Source organism: Jaculus jaculus, chromosome 1, assembly GCF_020740685.1.
Source record: "Jaculus jaculus isolate mJacJac1 chromosome 1, mJacJac1.mat.Y.cur, whole genome shotgun sequence".
Classification (NCBI taxonomy): Eukaryota; Metazoa; Chordata; class Mammalia; order Rodentia; family Dipodidae; genus Jaculus; species Jaculus jaculus.
In genome coordinates this window covers 159913831-159940256 of record NC_059102.1, presented here as the reverse complement: position 1 = coordinate 159940256, position 26426 = coordinate 159913831, and the positions used below count along the sequence as shown (strand labels likewise).

Sequence of the window (26426 nt, the reverse complement as noted above, 5' to 3'; positions counted from 1 at the left end):
AAGGCCTCCCTTCAGGGAGGGGCTACCCACTCTGGGAGAAGGGCTCACCCTGGGAAAAGGATTCCTCCTTTAGTTAATCCTGCCTGGAAGCAACCTCAGAGACCCACTTATGAGGAATGTCTGTGGACTCAAACAGATCAAGTTGACACAAACTTAACCATCACAGGCCTTAACCGCTAAGCCATCTCTCCAGCCACCAGTAAATTTTTAAATCAAAAACTTCAGTGCAGTTGGTAGTGTGCTTGTCTGGTATGCATACAGCCCTATTGAATGCAATCCCCAGGATCACAGAAACCAGGTAGAGTGGTGCCAGCTTGTGATCCCAGCACTGAGGAGGTATAGCAAGAGAATTCAAACTCATCCTTGGCCACATAGGTAGTTCCAGGCCAGTCTGGGATACAGGAGACCTTGTCAGGAAGGGAGGGAGAGAGGGAAGAAAGGTAATTTAATATTACCTGCTGCATGGGTAAGAGTTTCTATAGTTCACAAAGGGTGGGTAAGCAGGGCGTGGTGGCACAAGCCTTTAATCCCAGCCCCTGGGAAGCAGAAGTAGGAAGATCACTGTGAATTTGAGGCCAGCCTGGGACTACAGAGTGAATTCCAGGTCGGCCTGGGCTAGAGTGAGACCCTAAGTGGGGGGGGGGGGGGGGGCAGCAGACGCCTAGAAGGAGAGTGGGGGGCGGGTTTCTCTCTGGTGTCTAGTCTAGCTTTGAGACCCAGTTCCTCCACCGAAGTCCCAGGAAGCTACTTCGGTGGCCTCTCTCCTGGATGGATGGAAGGGGAAAGGAGGGATGTCCAGGAGGGGAGACAGCCTCTGGGAGCGACTTGCCGGGTGGGTTATCACCTGGAGGGGCTTCCACGGTGACCCTTGAGGAGGCTCAGGGAGAAGACTCGCCAGGCAGGCACTCTCAAGAACCAAAATTCCCCAGTTAGGACAATACAAAACAATTTATTGCTCATTTTCTGTTACAGTTGTCTCTAGACAACTTGGGAGGAGGAAATATAAAGCGCAGGTCGCCGGCAGTCCAGAGACCCACAGCGAGAGGGGCACAAGGGTGGCCTGGAGTGTGATATGCAAGAATGCTGCATCTCGGTTGGGACAATTGCGGGCCACTTGGGAGCATCAGGCCGGGACAAGGGTCCTGGAGGCGGGCCCCTAACACTCTTGGAGGCGGCTAACACAAGATTTAGGAGATAAGGGAGGGGCCTTCCCAGCTACCTGGGAGGGGTCGGAAGGTCCTTCCTCAACCTGGGGCGTGGTAAACTGAGGTCAGCAAGCAGGCAGCTGAGTCCTAGGGTCCTGGGACTGGCTCCTGGGGTCCCTCAGTGCCCCTCCAGTCCATCGGCCCCCAGCGCCTGTTCATAGGGGCAGGGCCTGCGGCAGAGGCCAACCGGCTCGGGGTCTACGGGCTGGGCGGCGGGAGCCTCGGGAGCCTCATCCTCCGTGAGGTCCCCTTGGCCTCCGCAGAGCTCGGCCTCGGCATCCGCGTCGCTCTCATCCGAGTTGTTCTCCTCCAAGTAGCGGTAGCCGCGCACTTTGTGCTGGGGCCGCGGGATGCGCGGCTGGCGCGGGGCCAGGCCACTCTTCAACTTGTGCTCCATCCACAGGTACGAGGTAGCAGCAGCCACCAGGGTCACCAGCAACACCGTCAGCTTGGCCTGGGAGCCGGAGAGAAGTGATGGGACCCACATCTCTGCTAACCCCTCCTCCAAAGGGCTTCTGTCCTTCCTCAGCCCCTCCACCCAGGCTTCCAGGACAGCTTCTGATGACAGAGCTCACGCTCCAGAACTGTCCCTTACAGTCACCACACCTAGTGAGCCTGTTTCCCTAACTGAAAGAAGAAGGATAATCCCCTTGCCTTGCAGGGTAAAGGTGAAGATTTGAGGAAGTCTAGAAATACGCCTAAGCCTCCTGGACCACAGGGACTCTATAAGACACAGATGGGCACTTAGAAGGTTGAGGCAAGAGGATCTACAAGAATTCAAGGCCAGGCTGGGCTGCCATTCCAAGACAGCCTCTAAACAAAAACAAAACAGGGGTTGGAGAGATGGCTTAGTGGTTCAGTGCTTGCCTATGAAGCCTAAGGACCCTGGTTTAAGGCTCAATTCCCCAGTGCCCAAGTAAGCCAGATGCACAAGGTGGTGCATGCACCTGTAGTTCATTTGCAGTGGCTGGAGGCTCTGGTGCACCCATGTTCTCTCTCTAATAAATAAATAAAAATAAACAAAAATTAAAAAAAGAAAAACATGGTGGCACACACACACCTGGGAAGCAAATGTAGGAGGATCGTCATTAAATTCCAGGCCACCCTGAGACTACATAGTGAAGTCCAGGACCCTACCTCAAAGAACAAAAAAAAAAAAAAAAAAAAAAAAGCCAGGCGTAGTGGCACACACCTTTAATCCCAGGGAGGCAGAGGTAGGAGGATTTTCGTGAATTTGAGGCCAACCTGAGACTACATAGTGAATTCCAGGTAAGCCTGAGCTAGAGCAAGACTGTACCTCAGAAAACCAAAGGATACAAAATAAAAACACAGAAATCAGTAGCTTTCCTATATACTAACAACAATGTGCGGGGAATGAAATCAGTGAATCTCTCCCATTCATAACTGCCTCAAAATAAATAAATAAATAAAGTACCTTGGAATAAACTTAACTAAGGAGGTGAAGGAGCTCTACAATGAGAACTTTAAAACACTGAAGCAAGAAATTAAAGAAGACACAAGGAAATGGAAAGATATCCCATGTTCTTAGACTGGAAGAATCAATATTGTGAAAATGTCAATCTTTTCAATAGCAATCTACATATTTAATGTAATCCCCATTAAAGTTCCAATGGCATTCTTTACAGGAATAGGAAAAAAAAATCCAAAATTTCATTTGGAAGCACAAAAGACCTCGAATAGCCAAAGCAATTTTGAGCAACAAAAATAAGGCTGGTGATGTCACCATGCCCAATTTTAAGCTATATTACAAAACCATAGTAACAAAAACAGCATGGTATTGGCACAAAGACAGACATGTAAATCAATGGAACAGAATAGAGGACCCAGATGTTAATCCAGGCAGCCACAGCCATCTGATTTTTGACAAAAATGCCAAAATTATTCATTGGAGAAAAGATAGCCTTTTCAACAAGTGGTACTGGGAAAATTAGGTAACTATATGTAGAAAGATGAAAATAGATCCTTGTCTTTCCCCATGCACAAGAATCAAATCCAAGTGGATCAGGGACCTTAATATCAGACCTGAAACTTGGAAATTGCTAGAGGAAAAGGTAGGGGAAACCCTTCAACATATTGGCAGAGGCAAGGACTTTCTGAATATAACCCCAATTGCTCAGAAAAGGAAACCACTAATCAACTACTGGGATGTCATGAAATGACAAAGCTTTTGTGCAGCAAAGAACACTGTGAATGGAGCAAAGAGAAAACCTACAGAATGGGAGAAAATCTTTGCCAGTTACACATCTGACAGAGGGTTAATATCCAGAATATACAAAGAACTCAAAAAACAGAACAATAAGAAATCAAATAACCCAATCAAAAAATGGGCTATGGAACTAAATAGAGAGTTCTCAACAGAAGAAATACAGATGGCATATAAATATCTAAAAAAATATTCTATATCCTTAGCCATCAGGGAAATGCAAATTAAAACTACCTTGAAATTCCATCTTTCTACTATCAAGAAAACAAATGACAATAAATGTTGGTGAGGTTGTGGTAAAAGGGGAACACTTCTGCACTGTTGGTGGGAATGTAATATGGTACAGCCATTGTGGAAATCAGTGTGGAGGTTCCTAAAATGGCTAAAAATAGATTTGCCATATAATCCAGCTATAGCACTCCTAGGCTCCTAGGTATATATCCTAATGACTCTTCTCACTACCTTAGAGTTATTTACACAACCATGTTTATTGCTGCTCTATTTACAATAGCTAGGAAATGGAACCAGCCTAGATGTCCATCCACAGATGAATGGATAGTAAAGATGTGGTACATCTACACAATGGAGTTCTATTCAGCAGTAAAGAAAAATGAAATTATGAAATTTGCAGTAAAGAAAAATGATTATACTAAGTGAGGTAACCCAGGCCCAGAAAGCCAAACGTCGCATGGTCTCTCTTATATGTGGATCCTAGCTACAAATGTATAGACTTGTGTGTGATCTGGGACCAATAATCAGTAGCAGAGGCCCATAAGCTAGAAAAAGGCTATGTGGGAGGGAAGAGAGGGAAGATCTTACGAGGATGGTATTGTATATATGTAAGTAGAAGAACAGATTACAGGGAGGGGAAAGGCCTAAGTGAGGTCAGGGGAAGAGATGGTATAAAACAAAGACGGGGAGAGGGTCAATCAAAATTCAAGAGGAGACTTCCGGTTAAGATGGCGGCGTAGGTACCACGCCAAAGCAGCCTAGGGGGGAAAAAAAGACCAAAAAAACTCAGCAAAATACACACTTTTACTAAAAAGTGAGGTGTATAGGAAATTGAAGTAGCAGCGGAGAAGTAGAAGAGCATCCAGAGCCTGCACAGGCGGAAAAAGCGGCTCCGGCAGCTCGGCCAACCGCCGTGGCCGCGGCGCAGCAGAAAGCCGCCAGACTCGGCTCGAGCCGCAGGAAAAGCCAGGTGCGGGATTTTCCCCTCACACCGCGCTCTCCGCAACTCGGGACACGTGAGGGGAGAGCGGCAGCGAGCAGTGGAGGAGCAGACCGCAAGGTAGAAGAACACGTGGAACAGGTGGAACAGCGAGAGAACCGGAGCAGCTGTGGCTCCCTCCCCTCCCCCACCGCCTGAGCCCAGCTCCAGCGGACAGAGCAGCAGCCCGGGACCCGGCCACGCCAACTTGGGCTGACAGCGGGACCCAAGCAGGAGCAGAGTTCAGCAGCAACATCAGCAGCTCCAGCACCGGTAACAGCGACCCCAGCAGCAGCAGACTCGGCGGCAGCAGCTTCAGGGGGAGCAGCGGCAGTGGACACAGCAGCAGCAGCTTCAGCAGCAGTGGTGGCTCCAGCAGTGGCAGCTACAGCAGCAGCAGAGGCAGCAGCAGTGGCTTGGTTTGTCCCACAGGAAAAGCCAGTGCCCAGCTCCAGAAATCAGAACAGCAGCCCGACGATCCAGGCAGCAACTTGACTGAGACCAAAATCACCCAAGGTAACTGGGATTGCACCAGGGAAGGGTCTCACTTGGTCGCAAGCTGACTTGGATCCCTCAACAGACCAGAAATCTTAACCTCTTTGTTGATAGAGGATCTGGTCATTATAATAACTACTCTTGCATACATACTCGGGGCTGTTTTTGATTGAATGTGTACAGTGTTTAGTTAAATTTTAGAACCTACCTGTATTTTATTCCACTCAGCCTGCTTGAATACTCCTACAGCAGGGAAACTCAACCCCTAAGAACATCTTTGTAGATACTCTGAGAGTCTTAAGAGCCACACCTAACACCTTAAGGTCCTACCCTGAAAATATATTACATCAAATCAATTGATACAGCTAAGAATACACAACTAGCTAGAAAATCAAAACATTAACTTAATCCAAGATGCAAAAATATATACATTATAACACAAGAAACACTAAAAAGCAAGACAAAATAAATCCACCTAAAAGTATTAATGCATCAGAAATGTCCTCCAGTGAGAAAGAGTTAGAGGAAATGCCTGAGAAAGAGTTTAAAAGAATGATTATAAATATGTTCAAAGAGGTCAAAGAACACATGAAAACAATCAAAGAAGAAATCAAAGAGGAAATCAAAGGAATCAAAGAAGAGGCAGGACACCAATTTAATGAAATAAAGAAGGCAATACAAGACATAAATAAGGAAATAGAAATAATAAAGAAAAACCAGTCAGAATTACTAGCAATAAAGAACACAGTTAATGAAATAAAAAACTCTGTAGAAAATCTCACCAGTAGGATGGATGAGGGAGAGGACAGAATATCTAAGCTAGAAGACCAGGTGGCAGACCTAATGCAGTCCAACAAAGAGAAAGACAAACTTATAGAAAAGTATGAGTGGGAATTTCAAGATATTCGGGACACTATGAAAAGATCCAATATAAGAATTCAGGGCATAGTAGAAGGAGAAGAACTCCACTCCAGAGGCATAGTAGGCGTCTTCAACAAAATCATAGAAGAAAATTTCCCCCAAATTGGGAATGAGGTGCCAATGCAGATACAGGAAGCCTTTAGAACCCCAGCCAGACAAAACCCAGAAAGAACCTCTCCTCGCCATATTATAATCAAACTTCCAAACACACACACCAAAGAAAAAATATTGAAAGCAGTTAGAGAGAAAAATCAAGTTACCTACAAAAGCAAGCCCATCAGGATTACAGCAGATTATTCAACACAAATTTTTAAAGCCAGAAGGGCTTGGAGTGATATATTCCAAGTTCTGAAAGATAACAACTGTCAACCAAGGCTACTTTATCCTGCAAAGTTATCCATTCAGATAGATGGAGAAATAAAGACATTCCATGACAAAAGCAGGTTAAAGGAGTATTTGAAGACAAAACCAGCTCTACAGAAAATACTTGATAGAATCCTCCACGCTGAAGAAAAGGAAAAGCACACATATAAGGAACCTAGAAAAAACAAGCAATACTCAAATACTAGGTAACAGAAGAGAGTGCAGGTAGAACCAGAAACACACACACACACACACACACACACACACACACAAAAAAAATGGCAAACATAAATACACACCTTTCAATAATATCTCTTAATATCAATGGCCTCAATGCCCCAACGAAAAGACATAGATTTGCAGACTGGGTTAAAAAGCAGGATCCTACAATTTGTTGTCTCCAAGAAACTCACCTTTCTACAAAGGATAGACATTATCTTAGGGTGAAAGGTTGGAAAACTGTGTTTCAAGCAAATGGGCCTAGAAAACAAGCAGGGGTTGCTATCCTAATATCAGACAGGGTAGACTTTAGTCCGACGTTAGTCAAGAAAGATAAGGAAGGTCACTTTATATTGATTAAGGGCACACTCCAACAGGAGGACATTACAATCCTAAACATATATGCACCTAACATGGGGGCTCCCAAATTCGTCAAACAAACACTATTAGAACTAAGGTCACAGATAACACCAAACACAGTGGTGGTGGGTGACTTTAACACCCCACTCTCATCAATTGACAGGTCATCCCGGGAAAGAATAAACAGAGAGGCATCTGGACTAAATGAGGTCATAGAAGGAATGGACTTAACAGATATATACAGGACATTTCATCCAAAGGCTGCAGAATATACATTCTTTTCAGCAGGACATGGAACATTCTCTAAAATAGACCATATATTAGGACACAAAGCAAATCTTAACAAATTCAGGAAAATTGAAATAATTCCTTGCATTCTATCTGACCACAATGGAATTAAACTACAAATCAGTAGCAAGAAAGGCTACAGAGCATACACAAAATCATGGAAACTAAACAATACACTACTAAATGATGAATGGGTCAATGAAGAAATCAAAAAGGAAATCAAAAAATTTATAGAGTCAAATGATAATGAGAACACAACATACCAAAATCTCTGGGACACAATGAAGGCAGTTGTAAGAGGTAAATTTATAGCCTTAAGTGCCTATATTAAGAAATTAGAAAGGTCGCAAGTAAACAACCTAATGCTTCGCCTTAAAGCCTTGGAAAAAGAAGAACAAGGCAAACCAAAAATCAGTAGACGGGAAGAAATAATAAAGATTAGGGCAGAAATTAATGAAATAGAAACAAAAAGAACAATCCAAAGAATTAATGAAACAAAGAGTTTGTTCTTTGAAAGGATAAACAAGATTGATAAACCCTTAGCAAATCTGACCAAAAGAAAGAGAGAAGAGACACAAATTAATAAAATCAGAGATGAACAAGGTAACATCACAACAGATTCCAGAGAAATTCAAAAAATCATAGGGACATACTATAAAAGCATATACTCCACAAAGTATGAAAATCTGAAAGACATGGATGATTTCCTTGATCTATATGACCTACCTAAATTAAATCAAAATGAGATTAATCACTTAAATAGACCTATAACAAACATGGAGATCCGAACAGTTATCAATAATCTCCCAACTAAAAAAAGCCCAGGCCCGGATGGATTCACTGCTGAATTTTACCAGACTTTTAAGGAAGAGCTAACACCATTGCTTCTTAAGCTTTTCCAGGAAATAGAAAAAGAAGGAATTCTACCAAACTCCTTCTATGAGGCCAGCATCACCCTGATACCAAAACCAGGCAAAGATAGAACAAAAAAAGAAAATTACAGACCAATCTGCCTCATGAACATAGATGCAAAAATTCTCAACAAAATATTGGCAAACAGAATACAAGAGTATATCAAAAAGATCATTCACCCTGACCAAGTAGGCTTTATCCAAGAGATGCAGGGATGGTTCAACATACGCAAATCTATAAATGTAATACATTACATAAATGGGTTGAAGGACAAAAATCACATGATCATCTCATTAGACGCAGAGAAAGCATTTGACAAAATCCAACATCCCTTCATGATAAAAGTCCTACAGAGACTGGGAATAGAAGGAACATATCTCAATATAATAAAGGCTATTTATGACAAGCCTACAGCCAACATATTACTAAATGGGGAAAAACTGGAAGCTTTTCCACTAAAATCAGGAACAAGACAAGGGTGTCCACTGTCCCCACTTCTATTTAATATAGTTTTGGAAGTCTTAGCCATAGCAATAAGGCAAGAGACACACATACAAGGGATACAAATTGGAAAGGAAGAAATCAAGTTATCATTATTTGCAGATGACATGAGTCTATACATAAAGGACCCTAAAGACTCTACTAGCAAGCTGTTAGAGCTGATCAAAACCTATAGCAATGTAGCAGGATACAAAATAAATACACAGAAATCAGTAGCCTTCATATATGCTACCAACAAACACACAGAGGATGAAATCAGAGAATCACTCCCATTCACAATTGCATCAGGAAAAATAAAATACCTTGGAATAAACCTAACCAAGGAAGTAAAGAATCTATACAATGAGAACTTTAAAACACTCAAGCGAGAAATTGCAGAAGACACTAGAAAGTGGAGAAACATCCCTTGTTCCTGGATTGGAAGAATCAATATTGTGAAAATGGCAATCTTACCTAAAGCAATCTACACATTTAATGCAATCCCTATCAAAATTCCAAAGGCTTTCTTCATGGAAATAGAAAAAAACAATCCAAAAATTCATTTGGAATCACAAAAAACCTCGAATATCTAAAATAATACTGAGCAACAAAAAAGAGGCTGGTGGTATCACCATACCTGATTTTAACCTATACTACAGAGCCATAGTAACAAAAACAGCATGGTACTGGCACAAAAACAGACATGTAGATCAGTGGAACAGAATAGAGGACCCAGATGTAAGCCCAAGTAGCTATAGCCACCTGATATTCGATAAAAATGCCAAAAATACTCATTGGAGAAGACAGCCTCTTCAGCAAATAGTGTTTTGAAAACTGGATATATATCTGCAGACGGATGAAAATAGATTCTTCTCTCTTGCCATGCACAAGAATTAAGTCCAAATGGATTAAAGACCTTAACATCAGACCGGAAACTCTGAAACTGCTAGAGGAAAAAGTAGGGGAAACCCTTCAACATATTGGTCTTGGCAAAGACTTTCTGAATATAACCACAATTGCTCAGGCAATAAAATCACAGATTAACCACTGGGACCTCATGAAATTACAAAGATTTTGCACCGCAAAGGACACAGTGAAAAAAGCAAAGAGGCAACCTACAGAATGGGAAAAAATCTTCGCCAGCTATATATCTGATAGAGGATTAATATCTAGGATATACAAAGAACTCAAAAAGTTAAATAATAAGGAATCAAACAAGCCAATCAAAAAATGGGCTATGGAGCTAAATAGAGAGTTCTCAAAGGAAGAAATACGAATGGCGTATAAGCATCTAAAATAATGTTCTACGTCACTAGTCATCAGGGAAATGCAGATTAAAACTACATTGAGATTCCATCTCACTCCTGTCAGATTGGCCACCATCATGAAAACAAATGATCATAAATGCTGGGGGGGATGTGGAAAAAAAGGAACCCTTCTGCACTGCTGGTGGGAATGCAATATGGTCCAGCCATTGTGGAAAACAGTGTGAAGGTTCCTAAAACAGCTAGAGATTGATCTACCATATGACCCAGCTATAGCACTCCTAGGCATACATCCAAAGGACTCATCTCATTTCCTTAGAAGTACATGCTCAACCATGTTTATTGCTGCTCAATTTATAATAGCTGGGAAATGGAACCAGCCTAGATGTCCCTCAACTGATGAGTGGATAATGAAGATGTGGCACATTTATACAATGGAGTTCTACTCAGCGGTAAAGAAAAATGAAGTTATGAAATTTGCAGAAAAATGGATGGACCTGGAAAGTATTATACTAAGTGAGGTAACCCAGGCCCAGAAAGCCAAGCGCCACATGTTCTCTCTCATATGTGGATCCTAGCTACAGATGACTGGGCTTCTGCGTGAGAATGAAAATACTTAGTAGCAGAGGCCAGTAAGTTAAAAAGGAGACATAAAGGGTAGAGAAAGGAAGGGAGGAGGATACTTAATAGGTTAATATTGTATATATGTAATTACAATGATTGTAATGGGGAGGTAATATGATGGAGAATGGAATTTCAAATGGGAAAGTGTGGGGGTGGGGAGGGAGGGAATTACCATGGGATATATTTTATAATCATGGAAAATGTTAATAAAAATTAAAAAAATTCAAGATATTCTGAATAAGATGTATGAAAATCTACTTTGTTTAAAACTTTTAAAAAAATTTTTAAATTTTTATTTATTTATTTGAGAGTGACAGAGAGAGAGAGAGAAAGAGGCAGATAGAGAGAGAGAGATGGGCACGCCAGGGCCTCCAGCCACTGCAAACAAACTCCAGATGCGTGCACCCCCTTGTGCATTTGGCTAACATGGGTCCTGAGGAATCGAGCCTCGAACCGGGGTCCTTAGACTTCACAGGCAATTGCTTAACTGCTAAGCCATCTCTCCAGCCTGAAAATCTACTTTTTAAAATAATGGCACATCCAGAAACCATAGATTATTACTTGAAAATTTTCAGTGCCTGAGATGGGATACCTTCCAGTGACTCGTTGGCCAGGGAGATCTATGTTGCCTCTAAAACATTATAGGCTATTGCCAAGGCCCTTGGTTCCACATGAGAAAGAGATGGTAACACCCTATTGCTGAAAACGTCACATGCCTGAGCAGCAAAGGCACTCAGAAATCAAGGTGGTGCTGAGCAGAAAACCTTCTTCCTGTAGCCCAGCCAACTGAAAGCTGGAAAAAGCTGCACTGTATGCAGTCTTATGGGAGACAGAAGTCATCAGTGGTGAAAACAGTGGACACTGGAAATCTCAAGTTTGTCCAGACAGGCTAAATCACTGAATGAGTGCAATAGTGGTATGTCTGCTCTGGGGGAAACCAACAGCTCTGTAATTGGACTGAAGGCCCACTCTATGGGAGGGAATACATGCCTGGTACTGAAAACCTAATCAAAAGCCTATGGCAGGGGAGGTCATGAGCCTTAGGGGTATAAAGCCTTCTCTTGTCTGGATAAATGCATATATTATTCTCACCAAATTGCCCTGAAATCACTACACTTAATGTTCATACTCATATATTAATGTTACTTCATTTATGGTTACAGAAGCTTCTCTTTTCAGATGGTGATGACCACTGGGGTGGCCCATAAGGCAACATAGTGCTGAGAAGAAGGGATGGAGCAGTGTCCAGCACTGAGACATCTCACACCCTCCAAAGGCTCAGGGTCCATTGTGGAAGAGGTGATGGAAAGAATGTAAGAGCCAAAGGAAGGGTACCACTCCCAGACAGAATTTGGTCTCGATATCCAAGACCTCACAGTACCTAACAATACCTACACAAGACCCTCATAATAGGAGAAAAAGATGATGACATCAAATTAAAAGAGAGTCTAATGGACAGAGGGAGGGGATATGACGGAGAGCAGAGCTATGAAGGAGAAAGTGAGGCCAGGGAAATACCACGGTTTGTTGTCTGTAAGTATAGAAGTTGTCAACAAAAAAAAACATATGTGTGTGTGTGTGTGTGTGTGTGTGTATACACACACACACACCCCACACTGGGCCATAGTAATGCCGATCAGTATTTTTTTTTCTTGTGCTAAGGGTGTACCCAGGTCCTTGAACATGCTAAGCAAGTGTGTTATCACTGAACTACCTCCCCACCCATCCTTCTTTTCAGACTTTTTTTGTTTTTGATTTTTTGAGGTAGGGTCTGACTCTAGCCCAGGCTGACCTAGAATTCACTATGGAGTCAGGGTGGCTTCGAACTCATGGCAATCCTCCTACCTCTGCCTCCCAAGTGCTGGGACTAAAGGTGGGCGCCACCACTCCTGGTTGACTTTTTTTTTTGAGGCAGGGTCTTACTCTAGCCCAGGCTGGCCTGGAACTCACTCTATAGACCCAGGCTGGCCTTGAAGTTACAGTGATCCTCCTACCTCTGCTTCCTCAGTGCTCAGATTAAAGACATGCATCATTTTGCCAGGTCTTTTCAGATATTATGCCTGTAATCCACAGTAAGAAACAATTATGCACGCTAACTCAATGCAGACATGTTTGCATATATATTCCTTGCAACTTTCTGTAGTATTTACTTTCTTTTATAAAAACGTTTTGCTTATTTATTTATAAGCAGAAAGACAGGGAGAGAGAGAGAGTGAGAGAAAATGGGCGTACCAGGGCCTCTAGTCTCTACAAATGAACTCCAGATACACATGCCACTTTGTACATCTGGCTTTAAGTGGGTAGTGGGGAATCGAACCTGGGTCCATAGGCTTTGCACGCAAATGTCTTAACCACTAAGCTACCTCTTCAGCTCTGCTTTCTTTTTTTTTTATTACAGAGAGTATGGGCACACCAGGGCCTCCTGCCACTGCAAATAAGCTCCTGATGTAAGTGCCACTTTGTGCATCTGGCTTTATGTAGGTACTGGGGAATTGAATCTGGGTCATCAGACTTTGCAAGCAAGTGCTTTTAACTGCTGAGGAAATGAAAGGCCAGGTGCATAGGGCGGCACATGCATCTGGAGTTTGTTTGCAGCAGCTGGAAGCCCTGGTGCACCCATTCTGTCTTCTGTCTATCTGTCTCTCTCTTCTCTGCCTCTTTCTCTCTCTCATAAGTGAATGAATGAATAAGATGATCTGCTGGGGCTGTGGAGCAGGGTATGGTAGCTGAGGCTGGGATGAGGCTTGAGAGTACAGCATTTGCATAGTAGTACACAGCTTTGAGTTCAATTTCTTTCTTTCTTTTATTATTATTATTTTTTTTTTTTGAGGTAGAGTCTCATTATAGCTCAGGCTGCTCTGGAATTCACTAGTTTCAGGGTGGCCTCGAACTCACGTCAATCCTCCTACCTCTGCCTCCTGAGTGCTGGGATTAAAGGCATGTGACACCACGCCTGGCTGGGATCAATTTCTAGAACCACCATAAACTAAAATAAAAATGTAATAGCAGAAGAGAGGAGTTATGATCTCCAGTGGTTGAGCCACTGGTAAGTTACCCATATTCCAGTATATAACCTCCCACCAATGTTCACGTAAGCCTCTAATTAAACTCAGTAGGTCATTTAAATAAATTTTTTTAAAAAGGGCTGGAGAGATGGCTTAGCAGATAAGGTGCTTGCCTGCAAGCCAAAGGATCCAAGTTTGATTGCCCACTACCCATAAACCAGATGTACAAGGTGGTGCATACATCTGGAGTTTGTTTATAGTAGCTGAAGGTCCTTATGTACCCATTCTCTCTCTCTCTCTGACTCTTTCTCTCTCTCAAATAAATAAAAATAAATACAAGTTTTAAAAAATCTTTATAAATTGTTTTTAAAAGCCAGGTGTTGGGCTGGAGAGATTGCTTAGTGGTTAAGGTGCTTACCTGTGGAGCCTAAGGACCCAGGTTCAATTCCCCAGGACCCATGTAAGCTAGATGCACAAGGCGGTGCATGTATCTGGAGTTTGTTTGCACTGGCTAGAGGCCCTGATGCCCATTCTCATTCTCTGTCTTCCTCTTTCTCTCTCTCTCAAATAAATAAATCAATTTAACTAAATTGAGGCACAATATTAAAAAAATGTTTTAAAGCCAGGTGTTGTGGCACACATCTTTAATCTCAGCACTTTGGAAGTTGAGGAGGTTGAGATAGGAAGATTGCCATGAGTCCAAGGCTAGTCTGAAACTACAAAGTGAGTTCCAGGTCAGCCTGAGCTAGAGATCCTCTCAAAAAAAAAAAAAAAAAAAAATCACAAAAATAGGAAAGGAGAGGAACTAGTTGAAGACTAGCTGGGAAAAAGAAGGGGTTTAGTAGATAAATATGATCAAAATATGTGTATGAAGTTATCAAAAAAATTAAGGGAAAAAAAACCACAGAAGAGCATCTTCCTGCAGGATGTGCAGTAAGACAGACCCTGGGCACCCTGGAGCCCAGAAGCTGAGCAGATGACTAAACAACACACCAATCAGCTGGGGTGCTCCCATGAGGAAAAGCCAAACCAAGGACCCATGTAGGTGAGGCAGAAAGATGCTGGATTGGGATTCTCAACCTTAGCTGAGTGCTGGCCCTTGGGAAGTGGTACCCTGTAGGAGCCTGTGAAGCCAGGGTGCTCATGGCTTGTTGTTCCAACCCCCACATAGCCTCACCTTCATGGGCAGACTGGAGCCCAGATACACCATAAAGATAGCCACAGCCTGCCACCAGTGATAGATGGTGAAGATGAAGTCTTGTCTCTCCTTGTCTTCATACAGGATTCCCAGGAGTGCTGCAGCGGGCCAGACAGGACAGGCAAGAGACACATGTCACTTGGGCCCTGGAGCTACTGATCTCACACCTGTGACCCTCCTAAGGCTCTGTACTGGTCCCATCCCAGAGCCCCAGAGGGTCCCAGGGATGTACTTCAACCCTCGCATGCCCCCTAGTGGAAACTCTGAGCCTTCAGGTCCTCCAGCTGAGAGGCCAGTGGCCCTAGAAGAGGACAGACAGTTCTATGATCACACATGCCCTGTCCTTGACCCTACACATATAGTGCCAAGTATGCAGTGACTGCAAACTGAAGCAAGTAACTTTCTGCAAAGCAAACCTGAAGGGCAGGAAAGGAGGATTTGCTTCCTGAAAAATCCTCGCTGGACAGGGAGTCAGGAGATTCAGACTCCAGTACCCAGGTTTGTATAGAAGTATAGAATCCAATCAATGTTGGCTCTGTGGTGTTTTGTGGCAAGTTACTTAATTCTCCAAAACTGTCTGTTGGGTTAGGAAGTTCTAAAATAAGAAAGCCTGCAGACCATGGAAGCCACCTGCTATGGACACCTTCCCTAGGCTGGGGATATGAACTCTCCCATGCTGGGGCCCATGACTGACATTTGAGACTGTTGACAGACCATCAGAATAGATGGTAACAAGGACAGCCCACATGGCTGTGCCCATGCGCACCAGCTGCATGTCAGGTGCTTATGTGACGCACAGAGCATGCTGCAGCTGAAGCCTGGCCCACCTGGCCTTCCGCAGATACACCCAGGGTCTCAGACCTGGCTCCTCTCCACAACAAGGCCCAGATCTGAGGCTGGAAAAGCAGCTCAAGTTTCATCCGGCACTACACAGACATGCACCTAGCATTTGTGGGTTCAATTTCCAGCACTGAGAAAGGGGGGGGGAGAAAAAGAGAAAGAAAGGAAAAGAGAAGGCACAGAATAATGGCACATGCCTATAATCCAAGCACTCAGGAAGCTGAGGTAAGTACGACTGCTGCAAGTTTGAGGCTAACCTGAGCTACACAGTGACTTCCAGACTAGCCTGAGCTGGCTTTTAGTGCCTGAGTGTCTCAAAAGGGGGGAGGTGGTGCACACCTTCGATTCCAGCACTCAGGAGGCAGAGGTAGGAGGATCGTGAGTTCAAAGCCACCCTGAGACTATTTAATGAATTTCAGGTCAGCCTGGGCTAGAGTGAGACCCTACCTAAAAAAGGGAGGGGGCAGGCGTGGTGGTGCACGCCTTTAATCCCAGCACTCGGGAGGCAGAGGTAGGAGGATTGCCACCATGAGTTCAAGGCCACCCTGAGACTACAGAGTGATTTCCAGGTCAGCCTGAGCTAGAGTGAGACCCTACTTCAAAAAAAGCAAAAAAAAAAAAAAAAAAGAGGTGGGGGGGCTGGAGAGATGGCTTAGCTGTTAAGGCACATGCCTGCAAAGCCAAAGGACCCAGGTTCGATTTCCCAGGACCCATATAAGCCAGATGCACAAAGTCGTGCATGCGTCTGGAATTCATCTGCAGCAGCTGAAGACCCTGGCATGCCCATTCTCTGTCTGTCTGTCTGCCTCTTTCTCTCTCCCTTTCAAATGAAGAAAGGAAAGAAGGAAGGAAGGGAAGAAAAGAAGAAACAGAGAAAGAAAGACCACCTTTAATCCCAGCACTCAGGAGGCTGAGGTAGGAGGATCACTGTGAGTTCAAGGCTAGCCTGCATTACAGAGTGAGTTCAGGTTAGCCTGAAATAGAGTGAGACCCTGCCTCAAAAAACTTAATGACAGAAAGAAGAAAGGGAAGGGAAAGGGAAAGGGAAGGGAAGGAAAGGAAAGAAAAAGGAAAGGGAGCATGGATCTGCACCCACACCCTGGGGTATGTACAAGATCAACTACCACTCTCCCCTCCTTTGGGCAGCGATCCAACATCAAGATCCAACATCTACCCCCAACATCATGGGAATTGTTCCAAGGTAGGCTCTGTCTTCTGGAATAAGAACAAGGTATCCCTGGTGTGTTTTCGCCCACTCTCCTGGGCCTGTTCACAGAACCCACACCCATCCCGTGTACCCTCAAGATCTCATGTGGATCCCTCCAGTGTGACACCCATCTTGGAGCATCAATAGGATGTCCATGATGGAGCTCCCATACCTTCCCCACCACCCCCTACCATGTCCACAGAACATTGTGACAGATTATTTTCTACCCATGGAATCCCGTGCCCACCCCTCACCACTAAGAGTCCACACCCCCTCAGCCTTGCCCAGCCACCCCAGGGTGCCCATGGCTGTACTCACTGCTGAGTCCCGTCTTGTTAAGAGCACTGCCCACACCCCACAGGGCAGCTGCCACATACAGTATCCAGCTGTGTTGCAGGACCCGAGGCACGGGGGCCCAGAAGAACAGGCTGAGGGTGAGTAGCAGGTGCAGTCCTGCCCCAGCCATCAAGGGCACGGATCGTGGCAGCCACAGCCCCAGCAGACCCAGGAGGGAGGCGGCTGAAGCACCCAGGCTGTAAGCTATGAGGAGGGAGGCCAGCCTTTCCAGTCCCACAGAGCACACGCCATACCCCTGAGGGGAACAAAAGGAGAGCATTAGAGGTCAGGTGACCCAGGTCCTGAGCTTCCCCACACAGGATGTCGCTTTAGGCTACACCTGGCCCTCTCTGAACCTCCTGGTGCTCTCTCCAAGGCTGCTGAATGAATGGAGGGGAAATTTGAAAATGCTCACATTGTGTCCCCAGACACGAAGGACTATGCCCCCCCCCAAACATAAAGAAATGTTCTGCGGATGTTATCTCGTCCCAGAGGAAGTTTAAACGGATATGTTTAGAGTAAGGGCAAGGAGGATATGCCAGGGAAGAGATATATTTGGTACCTATTTGTAGATATTTATACATATATTTAAAAGTTGGGTTTTTTGTTTAGGTAGGATCTCACTCTAGCCCAGGTTGACCTGGAACTCACTCTGTAGTCCCAGGCTAGCCTTGAACTCACAGCGATCCTCCTACCTCTGCTTTCCAAGTGCTGGGATTAAAAGTGTGCACGTATATAAAACCTTTCCGGGCTGGAGAGATGGCTAAGAAGTTAAGGCGCATGCCTGCGAAGCCTAAGGACCCAGGTTCAATTCTCCCACGAAAGCTAGATGCACATGCTGGCGCATACGTCTGGAGTTCGTTTGCAGGGGCTAGAGGCCCTGGCGCGTCCATTCTCACTCTCGCTCCCTCTCTCTCTGTTTCTAATAACTACATAAAAATAAAAAGTTTTCGTCTGGATTCAAGTTTCCCGTGTTATTGGCGTCCCTGGCAGGCCGTACTCACAAGGGCAAGTCCAGTGCAGGCAAACAGCACCTCGAAGCCGCTGTAGATGAAGAAGGGCACAAGGTGGCGCAGGCGGTAGTCACGCACGTGTTTGAAGGGCAGCTGGAAGATGTTGCCCCAGCCCACGCTGCGCAGGTCGATCTCCTCCGTGGGCCGATAAGCGGCGCCACACAGGCCCAGCACCTGCGGACAGACAGCGGGAAGCCATGACCCGCTAGGCACCCTGGCCCCACTACCAGGGCGTTATCACCACCTTCCTTCCTAGGACCCACCCCCAAGACACGCCCATGGACCGCAGCCCGAGGCCCCGTCCCAGGCCCCTGAGGCTTCAGATCAAGGCTGCCCCGGGCACACCCACAAGTCTCAGCCTGAGGCCCCGCCCCTAAAACGCCTCCACATGCACCAGCCAGATGCCCTGCCCCCCAAGACACACCCACATGCATCAGGCAGATGCCCGCTCCCAAGACACACCCACATGCACCAGCCAGATGCCCTGCCCTCCAAGACACACCCACATGCATCAGTCAGATGCCCCGCCCCCAAGACACACCCACATGCATCAGCCAGATGCCCCGCCCCCAAGACACACATGCATCAGCACGAGACCCCGCCTCCAGACACCCTCACATGCATCAGACGGCTTTCAGGCCTGGAGGCCACCCCTAGAAGACAACCCTGCCTGACCCCACCTGCTGGCAGCCACCTCCTCCGCCTCATCCCCCACCCCCTACCCACCACCCCGACCGCACCAGCAGCATGGCCACGAAGGCCACCGCCATGAGCACGCTCTCCACCACGATGAGGTTTCGGCTTCGAGGCAGTGTCCGCAGAACGGTCTTGTTGAAGCCAGCGAGGATACCGTGGCTTTTAGTGCCTGGGAACGTGAGACACGAAGGTCCTACTGTCAACCCAGTCACCAAGAACTGGCAGCCAGGCTGGACGGGATTCTCAGCAAACTCCTTTGGGGAGCATTGGGGGAGGGACCCTGGTTCACTTCCTCCATGGTGTGACCCCACTGTGTGGGTCAGGCCTCTAACTCCACCCTGCTGGGCCCTGGGCCTTTCCTATGACAGCCGGGGATGCATGCAGCCCTGGAACTGAAAGGTAGGGACCAGTGTCTGCTGGGTGACTGGCTATGGGAGGGAAGCGCTTCGGGGGGCCCGCCCCTCACCCACAGCCCCAGGACTGACCGCAGCTGTGCACGTTTAACAGCGTGTGGTTCAGGTCGTACAGATAGGAGTTCAGGAAGTAAATCATAGGCAGCTGGGCACAGGCAAAGCTCAGCTGTGGGCAGGAGAGCAGATGGGGTCAGGATCAGGCCCAGAACAGCCCAGGTCAGGTCTAGTGTGGGGGAGGGGAGGTCTGAGCACAGCCTTGAGGGGCGGGAGCCCTCCCACTCCTGAGGACAGTTTAGTAATGGTGATGGGGTGCTCAAGACAGGAGGACATTCTCCTGATCACTGTAGAGAGGGAGGGAGGCGGTCACTAGAAGTAAGAAGGATTTGGCTCCGGGAAGGAAGAGGTATTAGACAGCTGTGGAATGGGCTCCAGTGTGCGGGGTGGAGCCCTGAAACCCCAAAGTGCCCCCCAGTGTCCCTCGGGCAGCTTACGTGGAAGAAGCCATAGAAGATGGCTTGGAAGACTAGAAGATAGGGTGCGTGGGAGCCCCGTGGGGGCCGCTGCCGAGGCTCCTGCTCATCCTGCTCCTTGTAGTGGGCATACTCATAGTACTTCTGCGCCATCCTGGACCACAAAGAGTAAAGGCTGTTTCCAGCTTGCAGTCCGCCAAACCTCCACTTCCTCACCCACACCTACAGGTTTCCAGCCCCAGTGGGGAAACTGAGGCCCAGAAGCATTAAAAGCTTGTCCAAGATCCCCCTCAGCTGAGGGTTGGCAAGACAGTAGACTCAACCAGGTCTTTGTCCTCCATTCTGATGCCCGCCAGGCTTACCTGGTGATGTAGTTGCCCATTGAGGCCCAGAGGGGCACGATGGCCATGCCCAGGGCCACAGCAGAGGGCACGAGTGTGTAGTAGCGTTCCCAGTAGTTGGTGGAGACAAAGAGGGCATAGATGCCCACTGCTAGGAACATCATCCATTTGGTACCAAAAAACCTGCCATAATGAGAGAGACACTGGTACCACAAGCCCATGGATGGCTGTGGCCTGAGGCCAACAGGTCTTCAAGTCCACCTCCTAAGGCTGTGTGAGTTAGGGGGAGCCTTGGCCCAAGAGTTAAGAGCTCAAAAGATGTCGCTTCATGAACACAGATTGGAGCTATAATGAGGGCATCAACCCACACCACAGATGCTCAGTCATTACAAGGACGGAGGAGATAAAACAAGAGGTCTGCGGGGCGGCACACCCAGCCCTCATGTGTGAGCTGAGCTCTGGCCCTCTGTGTGCTGTGACTGTAAGGGATCAAGGACATGGCCAAGGGGTGTGGCCAGGCTGGGATAAGGGTGAGGATGAGGTCCCAGCAGAGATGAAACCCTGGTGCCCACCCCAAACCCCACCTTGTCCATCACTGGCGGGCTTCGCTGTAGATAAGCAAGAAGTTTCCAGCTGTCTGAGTTGGGGAAAAGGTGACAGTGACAATGGAAGGGGCTTGGTGAGTGACAGGATAGGAGCCCAATCTGAGTATGGAGGTGAGCAAGCTAAAACCATGCCTGGCTGCTTCGGGTTTTCTCTAGATTTACTTATTAGATCCTGTCTGTCTCCACTTCAAGGACACTCATAGCTGGTTTTTCTGACACTTTCTTCTGTTTCCAGGACCTCAGCTCTCTTTTATTATCTGACTCTGCCTGATTTTGCCATATAATAAATAAGACAGCTAGGCGTGGTGATGCATGCCTTTAATCCCAGTACTTAGGAGGCAGAGGGAGGAGGATCACTGTGAGTTTGAGGCCACCCTGAGAATACATAGCAAATTCCAGGTCAGCCTGGGCCAGAGTGAGACCCTACCTCGAAAAACCAAAATAAACATAAGACAGGCACCTCTCCTTGATCTGAGGGAGGGCAAGTCACAAAATATGTCTTGGCCAGGCGTGGTGGCACAAGCCTTTAATCCCAGCACTCAAGAGGCAGCGGTAGGAGGATCACTGTGAATTCGAGGCCACCTTGAGAATACAGAGTTAATTCCCAGGTCAGCCTGGGCCAGAGTGAGCCCCTACCCCCCAAAAAAAAAAAAAATGTCCTGCACATTTTTTTGTGTGTGTGGTATCCATATGCGTGTATGCATGTTTATGGGCACACACATGGGCACAGGCATGGGGAAGTCATAGAATAATCTCAGGTATTACCCTCAGGAATATTGCCCACCTCTTTTTGCTACAGGGTCTCTCACTGGGCTGACACTCACCCATCAGGCTAGACTGGCTGGCCAGTGAGCCTTAGGGATCCTCCTGTCTCACCTCCCCAGTGCTGGGATTACAAATGCATGCCACCAGTCCCACCATTTACATGGTTACTGGGGACTGAATTCAGGTTCTTATGCTTTTAAGGCAAACATTTTACTGAAAGCTATTTCTCCAGCCTCTGCCTTGCACTTTATTTATTTATTGCTTGTGTGTGTGTGTGTGTGTGTGTGTGTGTGTGTGTGATGTGATGTGGTGTGGTGTGGTGTGTGTGCACTCACCTGTGCAGAGCGTGCTAGCCTGCGGTGGCCAGAGCAGAGCAGTGAGTGTCCCCTCCACCACTGCTGTGCGTTCTTACTTGAGCAGCAGTCTCTTATCAGAACTGGCCGTATTTCATGTGCTGTGGAAATTTTCAGGTCTCTGATCCCCTCTGGGATTGGGGATACAGATGCGCATGGACACACCCAGCTGTTCTTGTGGGTCCAGAGGATTTAACTCAAAGTCCAGGGCTCTCGGGCCTCTTCCAGCCCTGTGCTTGCACGGGAAGCGCTCGTAAGTGCTCAGCCAACTATCCAGCCCTGCCTCGCACATCACGATGGAGTAAAACAGCAGAAACGACAGTATTCGTTTCTGACTAGCGAGAATGTGGTTTGATAATGACACACACATTAGGACAGAAAATACACTTGGTGATAGAACATTTGCCTGGCATGTGCAAGGCCCTGGTTCAATCTCCAGTACTTAAAAAAAAAAAAAAAAAAAAAAGGCTTATAGCCAGTAGGTGTGAGGCTGGCATGACCCTCTGGAAAATTAGCCAAGTAGTGCGGCAGAGGGCAAGCACATGGGTTTCGGTCACTCAGCCAGGGTGAAAAAGCTGTCAGCTACCTCCTGTGGGAAACTACAAGGTTGCCTTGTGTCAAAAATGAGAGCAGCTAGCCAGGTGTGGAGGTGCGAGCCTTTAATCCCAGCACTTGGGCGGCAGAGGCAGGAGGATCACCATAAATTCGAGGCTACCCTGAGACTACATAGTGAATTCGAGGTCAGCCTGGACTAGAGTGGAACCCTACCTTGAAAAAAAAAAATGAGAGCAGCTATCTGGACTGTAAGAATGGAAGGTTGGAAACAAAGTTTGCTGTTGTTATTAATAGTTATGTTTGGGGTCTGGAAAGATGGCTCAGGGGGGAAGAGCATTTCCTGTGCAAGCAAGAGAGTCTGAGGGGGGCTAAGGCCACCTGACTTGATTTCCCAGCACCCACAGAAACAGCTGCGCGTGGCCACACACATCTGTAACCCCAGTGCTGTGGGGAGCAGAGACTGCAGAATCACTGGGGCTCGCAAAAACAGCAGCTGCGGAATCAGCAAGAGCATGGTGGTGCACACCTTTAATCCCAGCACTCGGGAGGCAGAGGTAGGAGGATCACTGTGAATTCAAGGCCACCCTGAGACTACATAGTGAATTCCAGGTCAGCCTAGGTTAGAGTGAGACCCGATGTGAGGTCAGGGGAAGAGACTGAATAAAGGAAAGGTGAGAGGAGGGCTAATCAAAATCTAAGAGGATATAAATAAATCATATGAAATCCTACTACTTTCATGGACAATGGGACACTCAGGAGCCATATATTGTTGTTACTAGCAAATTTTCAGTGCCAGGAATGGGATACCTTCCAGTGAGTTGCTGGCTAGGGAGGTCCCTGATGCTCCGAAAACATTATAGGCCATTTCGAGGCCCTTGGTTTCCCACCAGGAATAGATGGTAAGACCCTATTGCTGAAGACTCCACATACTTGGGCTACAAGGCCACTGAGAAATCCTGCTGGAACTGAGCTGATAACCTCCTTCATGTAGACCAGCTGACAGAAAGCTGGAAGAAGCCATCTGCATGCAGTTCAATGGGAGAAAGAGATACCACCAGTGAAGATACTCAACAGTGGACTCTGTAAGCTTCATATTTGGTCAGCCAGGCCAAATGAGCCAACGGGTGCAATAGTGGCACATCTGACATGATGGAAACCAACTGCCCTCTAATTGGACTGGAGTCCCACTTCATAGGGGGGAATACATCCCTGATACTGAAAACTTAAAACAGGGGTAGTCATGAGTCCTAGGGGTGTAACGTCTGCTGCTGTCTAGCTAAATGTATATACTATGCTTATCAAACTGCCCAGTAAGCAACTCTCTTAATATTCATACCCTTATATTAATGCTACTCTCACTTCTGGTAGAGAATCTTCTCTTTTCAGATGGCAGTGACCTTGGGATGACTCAGAAGGCACCATGGTGCTGAGAAGAAGTGACAGAGGAGTGCTCAGCACTGCAATATCTCTATCACACCTTCCAAGGCTCAGGGTCTAATGCGTAAGAGGTGGCGGAAAGAATGTGAGAGCCAAAGGAAGGGTAGGATTCCTTACACCGTGCTCCCCCAGACACAAAATGGCCTGGATATCCATGACCTCACAGCACCTGACACTACCTACACAAGACCATCATAAGAGGAGGAAAAAATGATGACATCAAAATAAAAAGAGAGACTGATTGAGATGGGGAGGGGATATGATAGATAGTGGAGTTTCAAAGGGTAAAGTGGGGGGGAAGAGTATTACAATGGAAGTTGTTAATAAAAAAATTGAAAAGAAAAAAATAATTAAAAAAATGTAGGAGGGAACTAAATCCCACCCACCCTGTCCATGGGCTCATGGGTCCTAGCAGAGAGGATGCTGTAGGGGATTTCTGCAGTGGCCATGAGATCAGACCACATACCCCAGGGCTCTAGAGCAGGCCTCCAGCCACAGCACCTGCCCAGCCAAGTCCCTTTCTGTGAGAATGGCCCCTTCACACCGGTCACAGCTGACTGGGCCAGGGCTGGTGGCCTAGAGCGTGACTGCCTGATTAGATCCCCTCTGGGGACTCCACAGTTCCAACCCATAAAAAGTCACAGTGGGTTTGGGCCTCCAACAGCAAGGAGCCTTTTGCAATCTTTTGCATGACACCAGATGTGCAGGGTTGGGGGCAAGCTCTCAGTTCCTCCCAACAGCAGGGGTTTCCCCTTTTCATTCTCAGCCTCCCAGGCCAGCAAGGCCTCTCTCTCTCCCCATCCTTTGTCCCCTCCCTCTAGAGCACCAGGGCAGCTGGTGACCTCCTGGTCCAGCAGCCTTCCAGGTCTGGGGACAGCCACTTGGCACCTGATGAGCACAGGTGTGTAGAGCAGGGCGGCGATGGGCGTCACGTTGATGCCCATGAGCATCTTGCTGTCGATGTCCGGCAGCCCCATGTTGCCGTACTTCACCTCACGGTAGGTCTCATCATAGTGCAGGATCAGCTGCATCTGCAGGAGGCCTGGGGACAGGGTGGGGGTGGGCGGCATGGAGGGGGCGGCCTGGCTCTGGGCAAACCAAGCGGAAGCAGGGAGAGCAAGGTTGGCAGGCAGCTGGATCAACAAACGGATTCTTCACTCCAACACCCATCAGGGCAGCCTCCCACCTGCAGCCCTGGCTGGGACGCGGGGACAGGACACTGGCCTGTCGCACCCCCTCCCGCCCCGAGTGTGCCTCGGGGAAGTGAAAGGGGAAGGAGGCCAACTTGGCCTCCAGGTTTCTCTTTCCCAGCCGGGGCGGGTGACGGCGGGGACAGCAGGGTGGCGGCGGGCCGTACCCAGGTAGACGCCGTAGGTGAGCGTGCAGCCCGCGCTGGCCGCCAGCACGTTCTTGACCACGCCCAGGCGCTTGCGCCGGTAGTAGCGGCGCTCCTCCTCCTCCTCGTTGTAGTTGGGGTACGCGCCCACCAGCTCGTCCAGCTACGGGACGGCGCGCCCGTCACACCGCTGTCACCCCAGGGTCCGGCATCCCACATCCCCCGGGGATTCCCTACCGCCCGGGGTCCCCACTTCCCCCATCCCGGGTCCCCACTTCTCCCAACCTGGACTCCACGCCCCCAACCCCAAGGTCTGCTTCCTCCACCCCGGGGTCCTCACTTCTTCCCCCCCCCCTGGGATCCATGCCCCCAACCCCAAGGTCTGCTTCCTCCACCCCGGGGTCCTCACTTCTTCCCCCCCCCCGGGATCCATGCCCCCAACCCCAAGGTCTGCTTCCTTCACCCCGGGGTCCCCACTTCTTCCTCCCCCCCCGGGATCCATGCCCCCAACCCCAAGGTCTGCTTCCTCCACCCCGGGGTCCCCACTTCTTCCCCCCCCCCCGGGATCCATGCCCCCAACCCCAAGGTCTGCTTCCTCCACCCCGGGGTCCCCACTTCCCCCACCCCAGGGCCCCTCGCCCTCTCTCTCTGGGGTCAGTATGCTCCGCGTCCCCTCGCGCTTTCTACCCTGCTCACCGGGGCCTCGGGCCCATCGGGGACCACGAACTGGTCCTCATTATCCTGGGGTCCCGCAGCTCCGGCCACCGGGTAGAGCGGCGGCTCCGCCTGCATGGCCAGACCTGGACCGAGGGCTCCCCGCGGCGGCGCTGCCCTGAGCCCCAGCAGCGGGATGAGACTTCCTCCAGCCGGGACTGCCCCAAATGGGGACCGCCCCAAACGGGGACCGCCTCCTCCAGAGAGGGTGTGTAGGTGTGTCCAGAAGGCGGGAGGGGGAGGGGGGAGGAGGGGTGTGTGTGTGTGTGTGTGTGTGTGTGTGTGTGTGTGTGTGTGTGTGTGTTCAGAGGTGTGGGGACGAGGAGGTGTCCCAACTTAGTTAGTTTGTAGTTAGTGACTGAGCCTCTCAAATTCGAATTCCAATCCCAGCTCAGCCACTGCCCGGTTATGTAACTTGAGAAATTGAATCTACTTCTCTGTGCCTCAGTTTCCTCTGGAATAAAATGGGACACTTGGGCTGGAGGGATGGCTCAGCGGTTAAGGTGTTATCCTGCAAAGCCAGAGAACCCAGGTTCAATTCCCCAGGACACACGTAAGCCAGATGCACAAGGTGAC

General features: G+C 47.9%; 1 protein-coding gene across 2 annotated transcripts; it reads right to left on the bottom strand.

The window, feature by feature from the left end:
- Positions 1-929: 929 nt before the first annotated feature.
- On the bottom strand, positions 930-25987 carry Unc93b1 (unc-93 homolog B1, TLR signaling regulator). Of its 2 annotated transcripts, XM_012948395.2 has the most exons (11): positions 25833-25987; positions 25158-25299; positions 24689-24842; positions 20107-20268; positions 19766-19898; positions 19347-19440; positions 18906-19030; positions 18157-18339; positions 17135-17408; positions 14749-14867; positions 930-1659 (listed from the first exon to the last, which is right to left on the bottom strand). In XM_012948395.2, exons 1-11 carry the CDS (start codon positions 25926-25928, stop codon positions 1324-1326), a joined length of 1818 nt encoding a protein of 605 aa, XP_012803849.2. In that variant the 5' UTR covers positions 25929-25987; the 3' UTR covers positions 930-1323. The 2 variants fall into 2 exon arrangements, with proteins under 2 accessions (XP_012803849.2, XP_004656826.1); XM_004656769.2 differs by lacking the exons at positions 930-1659; positions 17135-17408 and having other exon boundaries at positions 14751-14867.
- Between the last annotated feature and the right edge of the window lie 439 nt (positions 25988-26426).

Excerpts from the sequence above, each read along its gene's own strand:
- Unc93b1 (XM_012948395.2), bottom strand. The coding sequence starts at position 25,928 with ATGCAGGCGGAGCCGCCGCTCTACCCGGTGGCCGGAGCTGCGGGACCC. Across the intron at positions 20,269-24,688 it reads TACACACCTGTGCTCATCAG|GTTTTTTGGTACCAAATGGA; the intron begins GTGCCAAGTGGC and ends TCATTATGGCAG. Across the intron at positions 18,340-18,905 it reads CCTTCGTGGCCATGCTGCTG|GTGCTGGGCCTGTGTGGCGC; the intron begins GTGCGGTCGGGG and ends GTCTGTCCGCAG.